The sequence below is a fragment of the Danio rerio genome, chromosome 3 (genome assembly GCF_049306965.1).
Source record: "Danio rerio strain Tuebingen ecotype United States chromosome 3, GRCz12tu, whole genome shotgun sequence".
Lineage (NCBI taxonomy): Eukaryota > Metazoa > Chordata > Actinopteri > Cypriniformes > Danionidae > Danio > Danio rerio.
In genome coordinates, this window is record NC_133178.1 from 11832631 (window position 1) to 11858611 (window position 25981).

The 25981-nt window shown below is 34.4% G+C and overlaps 1 protein-coding gene across 1 annotated transcript in view; it reads left to right on the top strand.

The window, feature by feature from the left end:
• The window catches only part of LOC100535100 (Na(+)/H(+) exchange regulatory cofactor NHE-RF2), an 86046-nt gene that overhangs the window by 32215 nt on the left and 27850 nt on the right, over positions 1 to 25981 (top strand). Inside the window, exon 3 of the mRNA XM_021473166.3 lies at positions 23150 to 23350. Coding sequence (XP_021328841.2) covers positions 23150 to 23350 — 201 coding nt within the window. The remainder of the gene's footprint in view (positions 1 to 23149; positions 23351 to 25981) is intronic.

Below are 25981 nucleotides of genomic sequence, written 5' to 3' on the forward strand. Positions count from 1 at the left end.
TACAAGGGAACTTACTCTGAAACATCGAAACATCGACAAATGAATTAAATAGGTGAGCATAATAAATAACATACATTCAAATAATAACAATACATGATTTAAAAAAGGATTTTTTTATAACAATGTTCAATAAACATTTTGTTGTGCATTGCATTTCAGAGCTTTCCATTGTGTTGTTCTGCCATATGATGGTTAAACTAGTTCATTTAACAATTAACAATTAGGGTTAATTGTTCTGCTGGACCGGCGACACAGTGGAGCAGTAGGTAGTGCTGGCGCCTCACAACAAGAAGGTCGCTGGTTCGAGCCTCGGCTGGGTCAGTTGGCGTTTCTGTGTGAAGTTTGCATGTTCTCTTTGCATTTGTGGAGGTTTCTCCGGGTGCTCCGGTTTCCCCTACAGTCCAAAGACATGCGGTACAGGTCAATTGGGTTGGCTAAATTGTCCATAGTGTATGTGTGTGTGTGAATGAGTGTGTATGTTTCCCAGTGAAGGCTTCCGCTGCATAAAACATATGCTGGATAAGTTGGCAGTTCATTCCGCTGTGGCGACCGCAGATTAATAAAGGGACTAAGCCGAAAAGAAAATAAACGAATGAATGTTCTCCTGGAGGCAACATGGTGGCACATTGGTTAGCAGTGTCGCCCTACAGCAAGAAGGTTGCTGGTTTGAGATTCTGTGTGGAGTTTGTATGTTCTTCCTGTGTTGGTGTGGGCTTCCTCCGAGTGCTCCAGTTTCTCCCACAGTCCAAACACATGCACTATAGGTGAATTGAATTAACTAAATTGGCCGTATAGTGTATGAGTGTGTGTGCGACTGTGAGTGTGTACGGCTGTTTCCCAGTACTTGGTTGTGGCTGGAAGGGCATTCGCTGCGTAAAACATATGCCGGAATAGTTGGTGGTTCATTCCACTGTGGCAACCCCTGATAAATAAGGGGTAATGAACAATTAATGATAATAATCATTAATTAATAATAATGAACAAATTAATGTTTTGCTGGACTATGAGACATCTGAACATTACAATAGATACCAAAATGAGTTTGAAAGCTCAAGCATCCAAAAACGGTTCAAAAGTGATGAAACGGGGTCCATATTTCATAAAAATCCAGTAGTCGTGTAAACTTTTCACCGATTTAATGCATTCTTACTGAAGGAAAGCATTCATTTCTATCCAAATATTAGCATATCATCAATGCCAGATTTTTAGTTGCTGTGTAAATGCAATGTAAATGTCACAAAAACTAGATCTTACATAATTAAAACATAATTAAATTTAGACGGCATTTACAACTCCATATTCAGCTTTTTTTGATTTAGAATATTTTAGCGCTCTGATATTTTGCTATTTTGGGGGTCTGATATTTTGTTTTTGCAGATTTATGTAATTTTGGGGCTCTGATACTTCAATCTTGTCAAGTCGTTTTGTCAATATTGTCATCTGTATATGAAACTTTAATTGAAAAACAAGAGCATTGTTGTCACTTAAACAAACGCTTTAAGGAATAATTCACCAAAAGTGAAATATTACTCAATATTTACTCTCCCACGAGTGGTTCCAAACCATCTGTTGAAGAAAGCTAAAGCCTTTAACTTCCATAGTGTGTGTCTTTCCCACTATGCAAATCAGTGGTTATCAGTTTCCAACATTCTTGAAAATATCTTACTTTGTGTTCAACAGAAGAAACAAACACATGGAACAAGCAAAAGGAATATTCATTTTTGGGTGTACTAGGCCTTTAAATTGCATTAGGCTATCATATATAAGGTGTACTATGAAGCATTACTTAATTAAAAAAAGTGTCTTGTTCCCTATAGTCCTTATCCTCCTCTGATGTTTTATCTTGGTTTTCATGTGCGTGGACCAAACTGTCTTGTAAATCTGCATTGCTGGTGTTGTTACACTGGCAGAACATGTTTTTGGGGGAGGAAGTGGTGTCGCAAGTGCTTGGGAATTTGGTCTAATTGATTCAACATGCTTAGCTAGGGGTCACGCAGCTACGAGGGGGGCGGCGAAACCTGACACCAGCCTGTGCACATGCTTTCAGCTCCACAAATTGAATGTTTGGGGAAAAGACTCAAATAAAACACATTACTGAATGGATGGTTTTTGTTTTGGAGTAACTTTTTTTGGAGTCACAGTTAGCCCGAAAACAAGACGATCGCTTTGTGTGCAGGAAATGCAGTAATACTTCATAATAAGGTTTTGTTAGTTAATGTATCCACATCCATATACTTACATTCACATTCATATGTTTCTGCTTTTCTGTCACGTCATGGCATTTGACTGTTTTTGACTGTGTGTCTTGTGAATGAATAATATGTAGGTTAGTCTATGCTTTATTCAGCTTGTTTTGTTTCTGTTTACTTTGCGTTTTTGGCTCTTTAGCGCCATTTTGTGACTGACTAATGTGCAGGTTAGTGTGTACTCCATCAGCTGTTTTTTTTTCTGTCAGCTTTGCATTTTGACTGTTTGCCGGCATCTTGTAACTGAATAATGTGCAGGTTAGTGTATCCTTCATCAGCTGTTTTCATTTCTCAGCTTAGTGTTTTTAAGTGTTTGGCGCCATATTGTGACTAAATAATGTGCAGGTTAGTGTATACTCCATCAGCTATTTTCGTTTCTGATAGCTTTGCAGTTTTGACTATTTGGTGCCATCTTGTGACTGAATAATGTACAGGTTAGTGTATCCTCCATCAGCTGTTTTTGTTTCTGTCAGATTTGCGTTTTGACTGTTTGGCACCATCTTGTGACTGAATAATGCGCAGGTTAGTGTATACTCCATCAGCTGTTTTCGTTTCTGTCAGCTTTCTGTTTTTATCTGTTTAGCGCCATCTTGTGACTAATTCATGCACAGTTTAGTGTATACTCCATCAGCTGTTTTCGTTTCTATCAGCTTTGCATTTGTGACTATTTGGCATCATCTATTGACTGAATAATTCACAGGTTAGTGATTACTCCATCAGCTGTTTTCATTTCTGTCAGCTTTTGTTTTGTGACTGTTTGGGCCATTTTGTAACTGAATAATGTGCAGGTTAGTGTATACTCCGTCAGCTGTTTTCGTTTCTGTCATCTTGGTGTTTTTGAGTGTTTGGCGCCATCTTGTGACTGAATAATGCACAGTTTAGTGTATACTCCATCAGCTGTTTTCGTTTCTATCAGCTTTGCATTTGTGACTATTTGGCATCATCTATTGACTGAATAATTCACAGGTTAGTGATTACTCCATCAGCTGTTTTCATTTCTGTCAGCTTTTGTTTTGTGACTGTTTGGGCCATTTTGTAACTGAATAATGTGCAGGTTAGTGTATACTCCGTCAGCTGTTTTCGTTTCTGTCATCTTGGTGTTTTTGAGTGTTTGGCGCCATCTTGTGACTGAATAATGCGCAGGTTAGTGTATGCTCCATCAGCTGTTTTCGTTTCTGATAGCTTTGCAGTTTTGACTGTTTGGCACCATCTTATGACTGAATAATGTGCAGGTTAGTGTATCCTCCATCAGCTGTTTTTGTTTCTGTTCGCTTTGCGTTTTGACAGTTTGGTGCTAACTTGTGACTGAATAATGTGCCGGTTAGTGTGTACTCCATCAGCTATTTAAATTTTTCGGCTTTGTATTTTTGACTGTTTGGTGCCATCTTGTGACTTAATAGTGTGCAGGTTTTTGTTTAATTAAATAAATAATAAACTATTACTGCCCAAAATAACATATTTTGTCTAATAAAATTGCAATAAGCAGGATAAAGTACATTCTGAATGGTTGTTTTCACAAAATAAAGCCCTTCGGTTTTATACAACATTGTTCTGCAATATACCTAATCCATAACTTTACTAATGAAAGCCTATTGTGAGGTGTGACCGGAAAAATTCATATGATGCGGAAAAGTGAGTTGATATTTGTGCATGTTTCCAGTCTCCTGCTGGCTTCGCTCTGTGTGTGTTTCCTGCTGGTGTGGATCTGTGCGGTCGCTGGGCCTTCTGTATTCAGGGCCTCTGGTCGTGTCAACGGCTGCTGTCTGTACTGTGCTGATAACATGGGTGTGGAGCAGTACAGCATCATCAACACACACAAACATGCTTTCAGAATGTGAGAAGAGCTTTTTATATGGCAAATACAGCAAACACACGTACTCAATGACACTCAGAGTTAGAGATGGGAATCAGATACGCTTCAAAATGGGTTCATTAATGTGTTGCACTGTTAAAGGCAGTGCAATCTGATAAAATCGTATGGATGAAATAAAAGTCTTTCATATCACTACAGAGATGCAGACAGAATTATGAGTAACAATAATTAAAATAGAATTATAGAAATATATATATATATATATATATATATATATATATATATATATATATATATATATATATATATATATATATATATATATATATAATGCCTATAATCGTTCGTTTTTTTTTATTTTATTAAAAATTATTTTCTATTTTTACACTTTTATTCAGGCATTTTCCCTGAAGTTTGAATTGAAATTTAATGATAAATATGACCCCATGTGAATGAGTACATTTCCGAGGATACACTCACTCACTTTCCTTCGAGTTAGTCCTCGACTTATCAGGGGTCACCACAGCAGAATGAACTGCCAATTACTCTGGCATATGTTTTAGAGAAGATTTATCCTGGCTCTTCCATGATGTACATTGGGGTTAGATAGTGGCTTTTATTTTGAATCTTGAATAAAGTTTACAATCAGAATCAGACTACACTGGTTGTGCTATGCTGAATGTGTAAGATTCACTAAAATAATCATCTTTGCTGTAGTCATTTAATTGAGAATCTGCAGCTTTGGTTGCACTTGTTGTTTTGGTTCTATGGGGGGAAAAAAAAAGAACCGACTCGGAGTCATTTGTTCAAAAGTCAGACTGTGCCAATTTTGTCAATGTTTTGATTCACTGAGAGAATCAGTTCATTGAAGTAATTTGTTCAATAATCAGACTGCATTGCTTGCACTGTATGATTTCGATTACCTAAATACTCCTTTTTTTATTATTTTATTTTATTACATTAGAGACATTTGTTTCGAATCACGCTACACTAGCTGTGCTGTATATGTTTTTGATTCACTAAAAGAATAATTTCCTTACAGTCATTTGATTGACAATCAGACAGCTATATTACCTGACAAAAGTCTTGTCGCCTATCCAAGTTTTAGGAACAAACAAATAATAACTTGACTTCTAGTTGATCGGTTAGCATAGGAGGTGGGTTATATGAAAGGCTAATGCCTCTAGATTACACTTATTTTACCAAAATAAAATAGTATCATGCCTTGATTTTTAATTATTTAATTAGGACAGAAAAGTCTGAAGGTCTTTGCTTTGACTACAGTCTTGTCACTTAACAGAAATAATGTACAGAATAGAAAGGGCAGCACAAATGTCTTGATGCCTCAGGCTCTTGATGTTGCCATCAACTCTGCAGATCTCTTGCATGCCCCCATACTGAATGTTACCCCAAACCATGATTTTTCTTTTACCAAAATTGACTGATTCCTTGTCTGGTTTAGCAGAAAAAAACTGTGGATACAATGAATGTTCAAAATTCTGACTATGCCAATAGTTTTTTGTACTGAATGTGTTTGATTCACTAATAAAATCAGCTCATTCACGTCATTTGTTCAGGACTCAGACTGCACTGCTTGCACTGTATTATTTTGATTAATTAAAAAAAGTATTGACTCATTAGAGTCATTTGTTTTAATCAGGCAGCTCCAGTTGCTCTGTACTGGATGTTATTGTTGTATTTGATGCACTAAAAACCATCAACTCATTAGAGTCATTTGTTCAAAATTAAGACTACGGCAATGCTTTTTCTTTTTACTCACTGTTTTTGATTCACTAAAATAATCATCTCATTAAAATCATTTATTTGGGAATCAGGCAGCTCTAGTTGTACTGGATGTTGTTGTTTTGGTTCACTAAAGAAATCGACTCATTAGACTCATTTGATTGAGAATCAGGCAGCTCTAGTTCAACTGGATGTTGTTTTGGTTCACTAAAGAAATCGACTCATTAGACTCATTTGATTGAGAATCAGGCAGCTCTAGTTCAACTGGATGTTGTTTTGGTTCACTAAAGAAATCGACTCATTTGATTGAGAATCAGGCAGCTCTAGTTGTACTGTATGTTGTTGTTTTGATTCACTAAAGAAATCGACTCATTAGACTCATTTTATTGAGAATCAAGCAGCTCTAGTTGTACTGGATGTTGTTGTTTGTTATTCACCTAAAGGAATCGACTCTTTAGAGTCATTTGTTCAAAATTCAGACTTCAACAGTTCTTATTTTTGCTAAATGTTTTTGATTGACTGAGAGAATCAGCTCATTGAAGTCATTTTGGTCAGGAATCAGACTGCACTGCTTGCACTGTGGGATTTTGATTACCTACAGAAAAAGTATCCACTCAGAAAGAATCAGACTACACTAGCTGTGCTATTATTAATGTTTTTGATTCACTGAGTCATTTGGTTAGGAATCAGGCAGCTCTAGCTGTGCTGGATGTTTTTTTATTCACTAAAGGAAACGACTTTGAATCATTTGTTAAAATTCAGACTATGTAAAAAGTTTCTTCTTATTTAACTGTTTTTGATTCACTAAAATAAGCATCTGATTAGAGTCATTTATTTGGGAATCAGGTAGCTCTAGTTGTGTTGGATGTTGTTGTTTTTTTATTCACTAAAGGAATCGACTCATTAGAGTCATTTGTTCAAAATACAGGCTACATCAGTTTTTTTTTTTATTCTTGCTAAATGTTTTTGATTGACTGAATCAGCTCATTGAAGTCATTTTGTGTCACTGTGTGGTTTTGATTACCTACAGAGAAAGTATTGACTCATTTGTTCAAAATTCAGACTCGGCCAATAGTTTTTTGTACTGAATGTGTTTGATTCACTAATAAAATCAGCTCATCAAAGTCATTTGTTCAGAAGTTAGACTGCACTGCTTGCACTGTATTATTTTGATTAATTAAAAAAAGAATAATTTCCCAGAGATGGGCTGCGGCTGGAAGGGCATCCGCTGAGTAAAAACGTGCTGGATAAGTTGGCGGTTCATTCCGCTGTGGCGACCCCGGATTAATAAAGAGACTGAGCCAACAAGAAAATGAATGAATAAAAAAAAGAATCAGGCTGCTCTAGTTGCTCTGTATTGGATGTTGTTGTTGTTTTTGCCTCACTAAAAAGAATCGATCATTAGAGACTTTTGTTCAGAATTATGACTCAGCCAGTTGTTTTTTAGAATGTGTTTGATTCACTAATAAAATCAGCTCATTAAAGTAATTTTTCTGAAGTCAGACTGCACTGCATGCATTATTTTGATTAATTAAATGCATTTATTTAAATAAAAGTATTGACTTATTAGAGTCATTTGTTTGGAATCAGGCTACACTTTCTGTGCCATTTAAAATCCTTTGATTGAGAATCAGGCAGCTAGTTGTACCAAAGAGCAAAGAATCACCAAGAGGCGACACTCTGCGATTTGTGAAACAGCCGTTAGATGCCTCTAGTGTCACGCAACGGCCATTTTGGAATGAAAATTTCAATAGAACAACAGCATCCCTGCTGAAAAATCCAGCTTAAACCAGCCTAGGCTGGTTGGCTGGTTTTAGCTGGTTGACCAGGCTGGTTTTAGAGGGGTTTTGGCCATTTCCAGGCTGGTTTCCAGCTATTTCCAGCCTGGTGTTAGCTCGTCAGGCTGGAAAATGACCAGCCAAATCCAGCTAAAACCAGCTTGACCAGCCTGGTTTAAGCTGGATATAGCTGGTTTTGGCTAGACTCCCAGCTTGGCTAGGCTGGTCAAGCTGGTTTTAGCTGGTCATCTCCCAGCCTGACCAGCTAAGACCAGGCTGGAAATGGCCAAAACCCCTCTAAAACCAGCCTGGTCGACCAGCTAAAACCAGCCAACCAGCCTAGGCTGGTTTAGGCTGGATTTTTCAGCAGGGATATTATAAGTCTGTAAAATAAACTGTTAAAAGTGCTGATGATTGTGATAATAAGTGTTGTATTGTCGTCTTTCAGGTCGTATCTCAGCTTTAATGCACTTTTAAAATTAATAAATAAAATATAAAGCAGCTGCTTACCATCGCGACCTCAATAAGATCCAATGGAAAGCCAATCGCTTTCACTCCAAAATGGCGGAATGGAGGGACTGTTGCTGGGCGCTGATGTTGCAATGGGACGTTTTATTGAGTGTTGTACTGCACTGGATGTTGTTTTTTTGATTCACTAAAACGAATCAACTTTTTAGAGTCATTTGTTCAAAATTCAAAGTACAATTTTTTTTTACTCACAGTTTTTGATTCACTGAAAGAATCATCTCATTAGAGTCATTTATTTGGAAGTCAGGCAGCTATACAGTACAACAATATTTTTTACTCACTGTGTTTGGTTTACTAAAATTAGCATCTCGCTTGAGTCATTTGATTGGGAATCAGGCAGCTCTAGTTGCACTGTATGGGATGTTGTTGTTTTTGGTTCACTAAAAGAAATTGACTCATTAGAGTCATTTGTTCAAAATTCAGACTACACCAAGTACTTTATGCCAATGGTTTTGTACTGAATATGTTTGATTAACTAGTAAAATCAGCTCATTATAGTCATTGTTCAGGAATCAGATGTAACTGCACTGTTTTCAAAGTTTTTAATTCATTAAAAAGAATCAATTCAGTAGAGTCATTTGTTCTAGAACTGCTTCATAAGAACCACTTGTTCTGTTAGAAGCAAAACTGCTATCACTTGATCTTGCAATTGTTATTTTTAGGGCTTCATCAAAACACGACCTGTTTGAGGTCTGAGTGTCATTCATTCATGCTGTGCTCTGTTTTGCTGTCAGTGCCCTGCCGGAGAAAGGGTTAATACCAGTCACGTGTCAGAAATCCCAGAGGTCCCAGTGTCAATAATTCAGAAGCATCTGTATCATTTTACAAGCCCATGCTTTCAAACACAAAGCCGGCGTCTTATTGGGACAGGAAGTTTGAGGAATGCACTGAGTTGCATCTGTTGCTCTCCCCGACTGGTTTCCCACATTTATCCATGATCTGAAAGCCGGATTGACAGGAAGAGAGCTGAGGGTGTGACAATGGAAACACACTGACACCGATGGTGCAGCAGGGAGGTTTATTTGTGGCCCATAAAGCCGTATGGAGGTATTTAGATGAGTGGAACTGATGGGAACAGAGCGATGCTTGTTCTTCCCACCCATCCCAGACTGTTCCTCATAACAGCAGTTGTTCTCTTAGAGGTCGGCGGGGTTGAGTTGGTGGGATGGACGTGTGTTATTTGGTTGGACACTCCTGAATTCATTGGTAAAATGCCTTTAGTTAGTCAAAATTATAAGCCCTTCTTTTTTTTCAAATATTTCTCAAGTGATGTTCAATGGAGCAAAGGAATTTTAACAGTATGTCCAATAATATTTTTTCTTCTCGAGAAAATCTTATTTGTTTTATTTTGGCTAAAAGGAAAGCAGTTTTTAATAAAAACAAAAAAAAACAAACATTTTAAGGTCAATATTTTTAGCCCCTTTACCAATATATATATATATATATATATATATATATATATATATATATATATATATATATATATATATATATATATACACACACAAAAGTTCTGTATGGTTCCCGGATCTGATTGGCTAATAGCCGTGATATATTTAATTAATATCAGCACCCGTACAGCCTCTTTACCCTTTGTGTATTGCTCCGCCCACATACAGCCAGCAAAAAGCAGAAACTACAGATCTAAAGTTTAAAAGATGCTTGCTCAGCTGTTTAACTTTCAGCTTATGATTTGAATCCAACAAGGAAGAAAGTATTTCCTCATACAAAAGGGTTTTTGAGACTCTCCATGTTTGATTTTGTTTTTATATACACAATTATGCCGTCAAACTGTTGTATAAACGCAATATCACACTCGTAGCAGTGCGATATGGCTGTATATCGGCACTGGTGGGGGCACTAAGGCCAACGCACGCCTCCCACCAGTGCTATATACAGCCATATATATATATTTTTTTTATTTTTTATATATATTTTTTTAATAAAAAAATTAATTAAAAAATTATAAAACACAAGTAACATTAAATCGTTAAAAGTAAAATGGGTCTCAACGTGCAAACTATTTATTAGAATATTCAACTACCGTAATGGTGAGTGCACACCAGACGCGGATGAAGCGCGATTTACATGTTAAGTCAATGTAAAGACACGAATAGACACGCTGCGGCGTGATTCATGCGAATGATGCGATTCGAGAGAATGAAGCTGTGTTAATTGAGCATTTGACACTTTAACACGCAAATTGCGCGATTCGCTTGAGTTGGAAAATCTGAACTTCAGCGGCCATTCACGCAGCCATAACCAATCAGGAGCTTGCTTTTGTAGGGTTGTGATAATGACATAGCGCCTGCAGTCAGTGTCTCGAGGGGAAATCCTCTTTTCGACACCGGACAACAGCTCATCAAACTGGGCTCGGCTCAGTCAACATTAAACCCACTAAAATGTTGTTAAAAAAAAAAAAAACTTAAATAGCAAATAAAATCTTATCAAAATTGAATATTTAGAGTAAGAATAATTTTCCTAATTTTGAAAATACTCAATAATAGTCATTTTAAATTAAAAAGCCATTATGTAAGTCACTATCCGGTTACCCCGTTAGCCAAGTTTTTACTCAATTTAAATAGGATCGAGTGTAATGTGACCACTTAAAGTATTTTATATACTTTAATAACTATAATGTTTTTATGTATTTGTGATGTTTGATTTAGTCACAAAAATGATTTCAAACATTGTAAAGTAGATACTTGCTTTTTATTCTTTCTAAGTAGTGATACACAAAAATAAGAAATTTTCCTAGTGATGGGTTGCATCTGGAAGGGCATCCGCTGCGTAAAAAATATGCTAGATAAGTTGGCGGTTCATTCCGCTGTGGCGACCCCTGATTACTAAAGGGACTGAGCCGAAAAGAAAACGAATGAATGTAAAATAAGAAATCTTGTCTTTGACCCAAAAATAAATATCATCAAGTGCAGCAAACTGCATAAAACCTGAGATCCAAATCCCACTTTATAAACCATAAACGCCTAAGAGTTTACATATAATCCAAAAATAAAAAGGACACATGTAAACGAGAAAATGAATTAGGCTAAAGGTAAATAAAGTAACATTCCTATATTCAAATAGTTATGTTTTTACTATTCTTACAAATTTTAACTCATATTTAAGGTTTTACAAGATTAATTGTCTTATAATAGCGATGAAATTGAATTAAAAACAGTACTTCCACACAGTAACTTTAATTTTCAAATTATTCAAAGCCATTTCATCTTATATCTTATAGTCGTTGTGTGGACTGGCGCAATATGGCTGCCATCATGTCATCCAGGTGGATGCTGCACGCTGGTGGTGAATGAGGAGGTTCCCCCTTATGTGTAAAGCTCTTTGAGTGTCTAGAAAAGCGCTATATAAATGTAAGGAATATTTAAAACAACTTTGTTTTTTTTTTTGTTCTTAATCAACCGCATAGTCTGAATGTTCTTATTATTGAAGTAATAACCCATTATAATATACATTCATCATTCATTCATTAATATTTTGATATAATATAATAATAATATTTTGGTATAGTATGATTTGAAGCCCAGTGCTCTCAGTTTTGCAAATGCTGTAATCTGTTTTAGCTCTCAACAGTGTGCCTTTGTTGCTCTGTCGTCTCCAGATCATCTTACACACGACTGTCAGTCAATTACTCTCATCCCAACAAACAGGTCAAACCACAGTGAGTGAACACAGACAATGAAAACATCCACATGTCTGGAAGCAGCTCTTCTGTACTGTAAAAATGTCATTTTGAGTGTGATTCGCATGTCTAAGCATACTGAAATAGATTGTGAAACCCAGGTCTAAATTATATACATATATTTTAGCAATTATAGAAATAAAACTTCCATATTAGATAAAGGTGTATGTTTTGTTCGTATAGAAATGCAAAAATATTAGTGAAACATCATTTAAATATATTTAAATATGCTGCTGTGAAACTGAACTGAATTCAACTGCAGAGGTGAATCAGCCAATCAGCTGTTTCTGTGATTGAAGGTAACTCCGCCTATTCATGACTCAAACTAGTGCATATAATGGCTCGTTGGTGTCATATTTATAAAATTTAGTTTTAAATGTTGAATTGTTGAGGATCATTTTATAATGATGATGTTATAATGTTAAATAATTGTTAAATAGATTAAATATTTTATAGTGAATAAAGAGTGAAAAGGTGGCATGGTGGCTTAGTGGTTAGCACTGTTGCCTCACAGCAAGAAGGTCACTGGTTTGAGTCCCGGCTGGGCTAGTTGGCATTTTTGTGTGGAGTTTGCATGCTCTCCCTGTGTTGGCGTGGGTTTTCTTCTGGGGCTCCGGTTTCCCCTATAGTCCAAAGATATGCGCCATAGATAAATTGGATTAACTAAATTGGCTGTTGTGTATGAGTGTATGAGTATATGAGTGTATGGGTGTTTTCCAGTACTGGGTTGCAGCTGAAAGGACATTCGAAATCGAATATTTGGCAGTTCATTCCACTGTGGTGACCCCTGATAAAAAAGGGACTAAGCCAAAATAAAACGAAGAAATGAATGAATAAGGAGTAAATTTATGCATCAACAGTTGAAGTCAGAATTATTATCCCGCCTTAGATTTTTTTATTTTTTATTATAATTTTTTTTTCGATTTAAAAAAAAAAAGAAAAAAAAAGATGTTTAACAGAGCAAGGACATTTTCACAGTATGTCTGATAATATTTTTCTTCTGGAGAAAGTCTTATTTGTTTTATTTTGGCTGGAATAAAAGCAGTTTTTAATTCTTAAAAGCCATTTTAGGGACAAAATTATTAGCCCTTTAAGCTATATTGTTTTTCTATAGTCTACAGAAAAATTTGATTATACAATAACTTGCCTAATTACCATAACCTGCCTAGTTAACCTAATTAAGCCTTTAAATGTCTCTTTAAGCTGTATAGAAGTGTTTTGAAAAATGTCTAGTAAAATATTATTTACTGTCATCATGGCAAAGACAAAATAAATCAGTTATTAGAAATGAGTTATTAAAATTATTATGATTATAAATGTGTTAAAAAAATCTGCTCTTCGCTAAACAGAAATTTGGGGAAAAAATAAACAGCGGGGCTGATAATCCAGGGGGGCTAATAATTCTGACTTCAACTGTACATATGTAAGTCGAACACAAATATTTTCATCCATCCCTCCAAAAATTACAAAAAAATGTTTAAATGACCTGTTTATTATTACTAAACAATAAAATAAATCATACATTTTAGCAAGATTTATTGAAGACGGTCACTAAATGTCATTTAGTGTAATGATATAATGAGTTTATATAGCCAAAAATGTTCTTAGGCGTATTTAGATCTATAAGAATAGTTATATAAATTGTGATTATTTGTGTAAAACTATGTTACAAATTCCAAGATGGAACAGTGTTACACATTTATTTTTACATATTCATATTTCACAAATGTTATTTGTAACTTTAAACTTTAAGATAAAGACTTGTATTTGCCATACATAGAAAAATAAAACACTTTTAGTACTTTGATTAGATACAAAATATCAACAATTAACCCATGTAATATTCTATAAGCAATGATGAAATATAATAACTGTTTAGTTTGTATAAAACATAGATATGCACAATCCAGACTCACTGTAAATACGTGCCTCAGACTACATTTTTGTGAAACTTAATGAAAATATATATATATATATATATATATATATATATATATATATATATATATATATATATATATATATATATATATATATATATATATATATATATAATATATATATAAAAGTTTTTTGTGAAACTTAAAATATGTTGCTCTTAATACATTTCATTGCACGTTTCAGATGACAAATATACTAGAGGGCGCTGTCAACACTTTCATCAATCTGAAATATGTTACTTAGGGATCAGTTTGTTGTACTTTTTAGATATGCATCCTACTTGTACATTTCCAGCAGAAGGCAGGGCATGTACAGATAAGCTAGCAAACCACTGACCAAAACCCAACTGATAGTATTTTCAGATGCAAACATAAGAGAAAAGATCACTGCGACCACAGTTTACCTTGATTTTGCATTGCATTTATTTATTTATTTATTTTTTGTGGTACCATTCCTAACCAATCTTAATCCTGAGTGGTCTGCAGTACAACACCGTACAAAGTAACATAGTGAGGAAACCAGAAAGAGTTGTCCATATGCAGATAAATAGGAAATGCAATCATTCTCGAAAAATGTAAATCTTCGACATTAAGTTGTTTTGTGGTATTTATTATGTGTTGTTTAAAGAACTGCATCAAAGTAATTATTATTAATGATAAATCCCTGTAAATATCATTAATGTGAAAAGGAACCAACGTTGTCATACTTCATATTGCATTCAATGAGCCTGTGTTGCAAATGCATTAATCATAAAGAGCAATCTCACATTTCTAATATTCTTTCAGTGTCTTCTTTTCTGGTCTTTAATGGACATTCAGTGAAGGAATAGTTCTTTGCTGTAACACTAATGTTTGTTTTTGCAGTCAGTCTTCTGGAAATGGTCGAATTTGTTGCGCTATTCTGTTCCTAATGGACTCTCTGATAAGACCTTAAACTTTGACCTTCACTGTCATTAGAGCCTCTTCTCATAAAAACAGCTCTTCACACGGCTCCTTGATTTTAATGATGATGTTTTCTCTTTTGCTGTTCTCAGGAGTGACTGCATGCAATTTTGGTACTAATAAATAGAGCAAACTTCTCTTCTCTGGAAATATTACCTAGGGCATTTGCCTTTTAGTTTGGTCATATGCAGATATTTCATCTGCTATGATTTAGCGTACTTTCATTGTAAATTAAATCATTTTATTGATTACATAAACCCTCTGGGGTCTAAGAGGATGCCGGGGCCATAGTGGCCTTTGGATGTGCTCTGACATTTGTTCTTATTTCTTCTACTTGTAAAATATAATTGGTATCATGTACTGGGCCACAAAAATACGCAACAGAGATAATAAAGATTATGTGTGGTTAGTATGTTTTAGGAAAAATAAAAGTATAAAAAGCCCCCCCCCTCCCCCCCCAAAAAAAAAATAAAAACACATACAAAATATTTCCAAAAAAGATCTTTGAAAAAACTGTCTACATCTTTGCTGGCTCGCAGACAAATTTTACTGCACTGGAAATCTTTAAATCCACCTAAAGCATCACACTGGCTTCAAGATCTGATGTTATATTTACACTTGGAAAAAATTAAATATTTAATTAGAGGCTCTAGCAAATTCTCATATGTATGGCAACCATTATTAACATATTTCTCTGCTATAAGTGTACTTCCTGGGGAATAATGTGACTGTCTTGTATGTAACTGGAATCTTTTTTCTTTGTCCTTTCTTTCTCTGTCCAGAATCTCAAGCTTCTTCTATGTTAACTTACCATTGTAAGATAGCACAGCCTTATCCCTCATTGAATCACCCATTACTGTTGTCACTCTATTATTTCTATATGTATTTATAATTATTTTAATTATTTATGTATGTATTTATTTATTTATTTTTATTTTTTATTTTTATTTTGAAAAAAAAAAGATTTGACAGTACTTTTTTTTTTTTTTACATTTTTTTAAAAATTCATTATTATTATTTTTTTATAATTAATTTTTCTTTCATTTTTTATTTATTTATTTATTTATTTATTTATTTATTTATTTTTATCGTTCTTTAGGCAGTGTATTTAGGGGTTGTTAAAGTGGGTTTTATATGTATAAAATGTATATAAAATGTCAATTTTCTGTATAAATATTGTAACTTCTTCTTGGCATAAAAAATAAAGGGAAAAAAAAAAAAAAATATATATATATATATATATATATATATAAATCAAAAAAAAAAAAAGATAAAACTGTCTAGTTGGCTGGAATATTTACCACAAAATCATGTGAAAATCCATATTTTCATTATTTCTGAAGCAAGAATACAATATTTTATATTCTGTAAATATATTCTGAAATATATTCACATATATTCTTAATTTAAATTCTGTTTTTTTCTTTGAAGACTAATACCTCTTATTTATTATGAAAGACTTATCTGTGCACATTTAATTTCTTTTATTCTGTCCTCCTTAATCTAAAAAAAAAAACCCTCCATATTATTTTTTTTGTTGGAAAGAGAAGACCTTAGAGTAGTCAATGATGTGCTTTGGTTAAGTCACATGACATCCAGTGTTTTTCTGTAGTGCGATTTCTGACAGACTGGCGTTTATTGTGATTAGTTGCTAAATGCAAATGTAAACGTCAATAAAAACAAAGGATCAAATTTTGTCAGATCCACAAAAAAAATCTGAAACGTCACCTTCAGTAAGTTATGATGACATATTCACAACTCAAATTTTTTTTAAAACAAATTAGTTTTTTGTAAATCGATCAAATGTGTGTGTTACCAAATGGCAACAGTGTGCAATAGTGGAACATGTAATATTGCAATAGGTTAGCTAGCTAGCAAGGTCAGCTGTGAACTTTTAAGTTGTAACAATAACAACATGAATGCTAGTAATATAATGTTGATTAGTCATATGTTAACGACATTGTATTATGGATAAAATCTAATTGTAATGGCAATACTACTTTTGAATTGATATCAATACAGGGAACAGAGTATTAGCGAGCACCACCATGTTCTATGGTAATTTAAAGAAAAGGACAGAACTGGCTCTTCTTGCAGATGAAAGTGAGGGTGAGATGGGTTTTAGTGACCATAAGAAGGATGCAGACTGGACATTTGATAGAGACAGCTCAGGTAAGTTAGATCAGATGCAGATAAGACAGGCATAGTATAGTATAAAGCAGTGGTACTCAAACTGTGGTACGTGTACCACTAGTGGTACGCAGGCTTCCTACTAGTGGTATGTGGAGGAATCAAATATGTCATATGTACACGCTACAAATTTTTAAAAATGTATCAAAAAATATTTATACATGAATATGAAGACATATAGCCTATATTTCTAGGTGTTCATAAATAGTCTACTATCTTAATACTTTACAGGAGTACAGGAGTTTTTTTTTTTTTACTTTTTAAGAAAAGTAACCTATCATTTTTAACTTTTAAAAGCACATTTTAATTTAAATGTTGACATTTTTAGTTTTTTTTTTTTGTTGTTGTTGTTTTTTTACATGTAAACACAGTGCAGGGTTAGTTCAAACTATTTATATTGTTTGAAGTGGCTGACAATTATATTCTTATTAGTAGGAATTAATCTACTTTGTTTTTTAACTGTATAAAGCTGTAGCTGTTTTAAGTACTACGCTACTTTATTTCAACACTGCTTATTATGGTGGTACTTCGAGAGACAATTTTTTTTCTGAGGTGGTACTTGATAAAAAAAGTTTGAGAACCACTGGTATAAAGTATAATATATAAACATTGTTAGCTAGTAGCTTCATTATTCTGATGCATCTGGATATACAAGACTTGTTATTTCTTTGTTATAATATTTACTGGAGGAAATATTTATATTTGCTCCATGTTGTATATATGATAGTACAATATTATGATTATTTTTAATAATATTCAGCAAAAAAAATAATAGAATAAATGAAAGCTGTTGGAATATGAGTTGTGGTAAAGTATGTGTAAGGTGTCATTTATAAGTTCTGTGTTAAAGCTCATGATGCTGCAACACCAATTAAATTATTTCAAACAACAAAATTATTAATTATAAGGAAAGTTTTACATTTGAAGTTTTTCCAATGTTTTTTTTCAGCACTTTAAGTTAAACCATTTTAAGAAAAGAAAAACATTCAAATATTTTTTTAGAGGTTTATCATAATGCGTGGGTTAGAGGGTTTAAATTGTGATGTTTGTTTGAATATTAAATTTGTTCAAAAATAATAGTGGTGCTTGACTTTTCTTCATGCGTCAGATGACAATGTTAAATCACTTAACCTGTGTAGAAATTCCTTTTAAACTGATTATGATGATTGTCACACATTATTATGGTTTCTATGGCTATGGGGATTATTATTTTCGCTCGTGTTTGCGCAGGCTGATAATGCAGTGCTTTTTGTTCCTCTGATGACCTTGCTCTCGATATCCCAGGTGAACTCTATTGTCAAACATTGTCCTTAAGGGCACATTTGTGCAATTTTTTTTACAATCTCAGTCTTGGATAAATGGCGGATTTTGTGGCTTGTGTCTTTTTAGAAGTCTGTGGCAGATTGTGCACATTTTAATAAGGGAATTTTCATAACCTTAAAGTGGAAATAGTGGAATTTGTTGAGAAAGCATTTTCAACAATATTCCACACACATGCAATTCATTTTGTGTTATTACTATAATTTCTGTGCTGTTTGAGCATTGGATTGATAATCAAGGGCTGGTTGCACCAGTTGTGCGTAAGTTAAAACTTAGCTTAGTTGTGACACAAGTTACACACTAGTAGTTTAGTAATGCACCATTGATATTAGTTAATATGTAACGCTAAATGTAGCTTTCTGAAGCCTCTGTGTATGTTTAACAGTAGAAAAGAGTCAACAGCAAAATTAATTACAGCGATGTGCTCACGATTGATATTGAAGAACTACAAACTCTCACTTCCCTCATCTCCCTCTGCTCATGGTTTTTTGCTTTTATTTTATTTATTTTTATTTGTGACAGAAAAGTACATATTTTATACGGAATGTTTTATTTTGTTTGTGTATATCTCAATTAAAATAAGAATTAAACTTCCTGACTGAGTTTTTCTACCTGTTCTTTTTCTCTTTCATGTGTAAGTTTAATGTTTTGATTTCGATGACTATTTGTTTTTTTTTAGTTTTAGTTCATTCGAATTTCATCCCATTTAACAATTCGAAGCCTTCTGATTGGGTATCACGTCATTCAGTGCATCTGTGCATTGTTTTCTGGAGAGCTTATGACCTACTAACTACGTTCTGCCTTATGAAAGTGGTGCAACCGAAGAAAGTACAAACTGTGCAATAAACTAGCTAAAACTTTTGTACATTTTAGATGCCATAAGGTACACATTTTAGGTACTAATTACACTTATAGGGCACTATTTTGACGGTCCATGGACAGAGCGCAAAACGCAGGGCGCAAATGCTTTCAGGGCGTGTCTGGACGCGTTTTTGCTAATTTAAGGACGGGAAATCTGCCTTGCGCCGCGGCGCATGGTCTAAAAGGGTTGAGTTTATTTTCTTAATGAGTTATAGGTGTGTTTTGAAAATAAACCAATTAGAGTCTCATCTTCCATTCCCTTTAAGAGTCAGCTGCGTCGCGCCAAGAGCGCATTCGCTATTTACAGGACGCAAAGTAAGTCTAAGTGGAAAAACTGAGCATTTCACTAGCTAACAGTTAACAGTTTTTTAACAGAAAACTGTTGAACAGAGCATCTACTGCGTGAGAATGAGAGATAATCGATCTACTTTCACTTTCGCTCTTGGATAGGGAAACCTTTACGCACAGACATCAATTAATCTATAAATAAATACTTTTGTTTGTTAAGCGCAAATATTCATTTCAAAACTATTTCTAAATTCAGTTCTAATTTCCAGCAAACGAATAAATGAATAAAAATAGCAAAATGTGCTCAAAAACCTGAGTTATATCCTAAAACACATGCTGTGCCCCATATGGTCTAAAACGTGACAGGTGGGCAAATCTAAGCTTGTTTTTAATAAAACAAATATAAATATGGATATATTAAATAATACTGCTAATAATAATAACATTATACAAAAGAAAATTGTTATGAATGAACTGAAAAAGCCTCCCGAGATGAAGACGACATAAAAGCAGTGATTTTTCATATTTTTTTAGGCTAAAAAATTATGTTTTGTAATATTTTAATCCTTTATATTTATATTCTATATCTATTCTTATTATATACTATATATATCCTTAATATTTAAATTTTTTCATATGTAAAGATATTTGCCTATTGCTCTCTTGTGTGTATTAAGCAGTGTGTAAGCGAGGCGCAACTCTGCGCCGGAGTTTAGACCGGGTTAGTTTTGGTCTAATGTAAAATCTATTATAGTTTCTCAAAATAGCAACGCGCCAGCGGTCCACCTCAGAACGCCTTCCTTTTTAGACCAGAACACCTATGGGCGCAAAAATGAGCGCTAATGCATTTGCTATTTAAACAGCATAGCGCAACGCCTCAAAACGACTCTTGCGCCAAGCTGAAACTACCAAAAGACTACTGCGCCACACTGCGCCGGGTGTATGATAGGGCCCTTAAAGAGGACCTATTGTGCCGCTTTTTACGAAATGCAAAATAAGTCTCTGATGTCCCTAGAGTGTGTACATGAAGTTTCAGCTCAATATACCTCCTAAAACAGGGGTCAATTTACCCAAGGGCAGCTGGAGGCCGAGTTTGCTTAAGGCTGGGCCGCATTAAGTTTTCCACAAGAAATTAATTATATTATTAATTATCAATTTCTAATTTGTTTATTTTTTCATCTTACTTTATTATGAAAAATAAAGAGATTTGTGAAGATTGGAATTTTTCAACACAAAACAAGATGAACACAACAAAAAAAAAATTTAAATTAATAAGAAAATAATTTAATCAGTAATAACTAGTAATAATAATAATGATAATAATATATTTACTGTTATCTGCTGTGCCGTAGTTGTCATTTGTTTTGACCAATATATATAATGTTCATTGTGTGAGGTAATGAAAATACAATGCAAGTAGAGTGATGCAAATGACCCACAAATAACAGTGCGATGCTATAACTGGTCTGGTTACCGGGGACTCTTACTGCCGATGGACAGGTGTCGATATGTGACTGCAGACGATTTTGTTAGACTGCAATTGGTTCCTTACTTCTCTTTTATTATTGTATGCATCACTTTGATTTATTTTGTCTGAAAGAGAAAGACCTCACATCAACTCTCTAAGTGCCATTTCAGTTCACTTCCAAGTGAAAACTCTGTCTAATCTTCAAGAAGTTAGCTCCTACGTCATGTTCTGTGACTGACTTAACTCGTGTTGCTTCTGTATCATGCAATCCAGATCCAGGGACGCTGTTCCAGGTTCTCCAGATCTCTTATGATCAGCTTCATTATCAGATATACTCGTGGTTAACTCTTTGACTGACCGTGTTAGCTTTGATTCAAATAGTTACGTTTTGGTGACTGTCACTTTAAATTGAAATGAATTGAGATTCCCAGCCAGGGCCTTGCACAGGGGTGTGGCTCGGTGGCTAGAGCCTCTGCCACTCTGCCCTCATTGGCTGAGGTGCCCCTCTCAGGTGACCAACACAAGCAAGTGAATGTATCTTTCAAACGTGCAATAACTGCAATGAAAAGTAATGAAACACTGTTTACTCATTTATATGAATGTGTTAATAAAAAATCAAAAACATTATATCGTTTAACTGCATTTTGCAAATCAAAGAGGCCATTTTTAACTGCAGGGAACACAATAAATCAAGGTAGATCCCGAATTCTGCCAGAAAAGACAAACATGTTTAGTCATTTTCCTTTAAATCATTGTGCTATTTTTTTTTACAGGAAAAAATGTATTTATGTTTTACAGTTATTGGTTTCATTTTATTTTACTTTTAAAAATGTAATAATAAATTAAGTGTTGTTAATTCTGTTCAATTAGTTTTTTTGTGTTTTTTTTTTTTACTGCAAAAAGTACCGATTAGAGAACTGTTAAAGTACCAAACCGATAAGTGCTATCAAAAAAAGTAGTAATACGTATAAAACCTTAACGATACCCATCCCTACTTCAATGATTCGATGGATCATGTTCACATCTGAAGTAAACCATAATGCACTTTTCAAACAGACGCGGGTATAGTTTGTGGTAGGGATGTAACGGTATCAGAATTTCACGGTACGGTAATACCTCGGTATGAATGTCACGGTATGGTATTTATTGAATCATTTACAGGAAAAAACAAAACTTATGAAAATACTCCAAAAAAGTGCCAAAAGTGTCAATGACATACAAATTAGTCATCTATCTGTAAGCTTTGAAACAGGAACTTCAATTTTAATAACAAAAAAATATTAAACCATGTAAAAAAATTAAGTTTCAATTTAGTAGTGTTGAAAACTCATCACATTCAACATTTAATCACTCACTCACTTAGATAGAGATGGGTTTAAAGGAAAATTATCATATAAATATAATCTGGTAAAAGCTGGTATCTCTGGGTATTTACAATGTCCCCTGCAACAGAAAAAACCCTCTCATTTGGGACTGAGGTTTCTGGGACAGAAACATGACTTGGCCCAGGTTGACAGCAGTGGGTAACGTTGTGCATTGTCTTTCCCCCACTTGAGAGGACAAACCATGAGTGAGATAGAGGTCTCATGTCTGCATCAATCTGAACAGTGTGCTGTGTTTCTGCAGTCCCCATGATATTAGTCGTATTCCCCAACTTACAGGCACGTGCACACACATTGCTTAACCTGTGCAGTGCACATGCCCTTTTTAGTCTTGGATAGAAAGTTCCCTTCCAAAATGATCAAAAGTGCCCCCGCGACGCGACATACCCTCCGTCCCCGCTTTACAGTACGCGCGCGACAACACAGCTGATAAGAACTCGCGCGACAACACGGCTATTCAGTACGCGCACGACAACACAGCTGATAAGAACTCGCGCGACAACACCACTATTCAGTACGCGCGCGGCGACAACACCCGCTTTAGAGTTTTTCAGCTCTTTTTGATCCCCGCTTCTAGCAGCACACTCCATTTCCGCATTACTGGATCTGTAGCGACAACAGACCGCAAGGGATGATGGGAATTGTAGGTTCCGGTACCTCCCATTCGCTTCATTCGCCTGAGCAAATTTTTTCAGAAGACCTAAAGTTTTACCGAGTCATGCGACTACGGTAATATCGAAAAAAATTAATATTGCGGTATGACGGTATTTACAATACCGTTACATCCCTAGTTTGTGGGTGTGCTCCTGAGTTCAGAAGACAGCGTTCACATTAACCAAACAAACTGAACTCTGATGTCAAACAATCCTGGGTGCTCATCAAATATTGCAGCGTGAAAGCATTCTAAATGTATGAAGATATCATAAATGTCTGTATTTCTCCTTTGACAGGATGTTCAGCCCTCATCAGAATCCTCGACGCGGGATCCATCTGAGCTTGTCCCGAGGCTCTGTTTCCTGGTTCGCTCTGACACGGGTTACGGCTTCAATCTGCACAGCGAGAAGTCTAAACCGGGTCAGTACATTCGGGCGCTGGACCCTGGATCGCCCGCTGATCGCGCCGGACTCAAACCACAGGACAGACTCATAGAGGTCAGACCACAACAACACACATATTCTCATACAACCATATCTGAAAATCTATCTTTAAACTAGAGAAAAAAAGTTTCCTTTTCTTCTCCATATGCACCAGACACTTTCTTATAAACACTCCAGGCCCTATCATACACCAGGCGCAATGCGGCGCAAGGCGCGATGCAAATGTTATTTGCTAGTTTCAGCTTGACGCAAGTGTCATTTTGACGTTTTGCGCCACACTGTTTAAATAGCAAATGCATTTGCGCTCATATATGCGCCCATAGACGATAACAATTGCCCATGACAATTTGCTTTTGTATAATGTTAATATTATTATCAGTATTATTTATTAATGCATATTTATATTTGTTTTATTAAAAACAAGCTTAGATTTGCCCACATGTCAGGTTTTAGACTATTTGGGGGACAGCATGTGTTTTGGAAATAAATCAGTTGTTTGAACACACTTCATTATTATTGTTTATTTATTCGTTTGCTGGAAATTAGAACTGAATTTAGAAATAGTTTGACAAATCTTTGCTCTTAACAAACAAATTAACTATGTAGGCTAATGGATGTCTGTGCGTACACCATATTTCCTTATCCACGAGGAAAGAGAAAGTGCAAGTTTAGGCCTATAGGAGGAAGCTCATTCCTTATCAAATGTGATATGGTGTGACACAACTGACTCCTAAAGGGAATAAGAGATGAGACTCTGATTGGTTTATTGTCAAAACACACCTATAACTCATTAAGAGAATAAGCCCAACTCCGTTAGACCATGCGCCACAGTGTGTATTTTTCCATCCTTAAAATAGCAAAAGCAGATTCGTACACGGCCTTAATGCTTTTGGCCCTGCGCTTCAGACTTTGCACCTAGATCGTTAAAATAGAGCCCTCCATGTTTCTGGAAGACAAAGTTCTGCACTGAAGCTGAAGCTCTGCACAAGACTTTTGGCCAGCGGAGAAATTAAAATGGTCGTGCCCAACTGAGTCTGGTTCTCTCAAGGTTTTTTTTCTTCACTCCCATCAGGTGAAGGTTTTTTCCCCTCTCCGCTGTCGCCACTGGCTCGCATGGTTCAGGATTGGTAGAGCTACGCATCGATGAATTTGCTCTACAGTGTTTGAACTCTCAGTAATGATTAAATCACACTGAACTGAGCTAAACTGAACTGAACTTAAACACTAAAACACTGAACTACACTGTTCCAGTTACTATGACCATTTATGTGAAGCTGCTTCGACACAATCTACATTGTAAAAGTTCTATACAAATAAAGCTGAATTGAATTGAACAAAGCAATTCTGAGTGTGCTTCACACAGGTGACCAGCAGTTGTGAAACCACATCTATCTATCTATAAATTCACAACCTGACAAAAGTCTTGTCATCGATTCCAGTTGTAAGAGCAACAAATAATAACTTCTAGTTGACCATTTGGAAAAGTGGCAGAAAGTAGACTTTTCTGATGAATCATCTCTTGAGCTGCATCTTAATCATCACAAATACTGCAGAAGACCTACTGGAACCCACATGGACCCAAGATTCTCATAGAAATCAAAAGTTTAGAGAAGGAAAAATCATGGTTTAGGGTTACATTCACTTTGGGGGCATGTGAGAGATCTGCAGAGTGGATGGCAACATCAACAGCCTGAAGTATCAAGACATTTGTGCTGCCCATAACATTACAAACAGAGGGCAAATTCTTCAGCAGGATAGTGCTCCTTCTCATACCTCAGCCTCCACATCAAAGTTCCTGAAAGCAAAGAAGGTCAAAGTGCTCCAGGATTGGCCAGCCCAGTCAGCAGACATGAACATTAATAAGCATGATAAGATGATGGAGGAGGCATTGAAGATGAAAGCAAAGAATCTTGATGAACTCTGGTTGTGTGTGTATAAATATATATATATATATATATATATATATATATATATATATATATATATATATATATATATATATATATATATATATATATATATATATATATATAATTTATATATATATATATATATATATATATATATATATATATATATATATATATATATTTATATATTTATATATATATATATATATATATATATATATATATATATTTATATATATATATATATATATATTTATATATATATATATATATATATATATATATATATATATTTATATATATATATATATATATATATATATATATATTTATATATATATATATATATATTTATATATATATATATATATATTTATATATATTTTTTTATATATAAATATATATTTATGTTTATTTATATATATATATATATATATATATATATATATATATATATATATATATATATATATACATATATATATATATATATATATATATATATATAAACATTTCTAAACATAATAGTTTTAACAACTCATTTCTAATAACTGATTTCTTTTATCTTCGCCATGTTGACAGTACTTAATATTTTACTATATATTTTTAAGATGCTAGTATTCAGCATAATGTGACATGTAAAGGCTTAAATATGTTAATTAGGTTAACTAGGCAAGTTGGGGTAATTTGGCAAATTAATGTTTAATGATAGTTTGTTCTTTAGATATGCGTAAAACATTACAGGAGCTGATAATATTGACCTTAAAATGTTTTT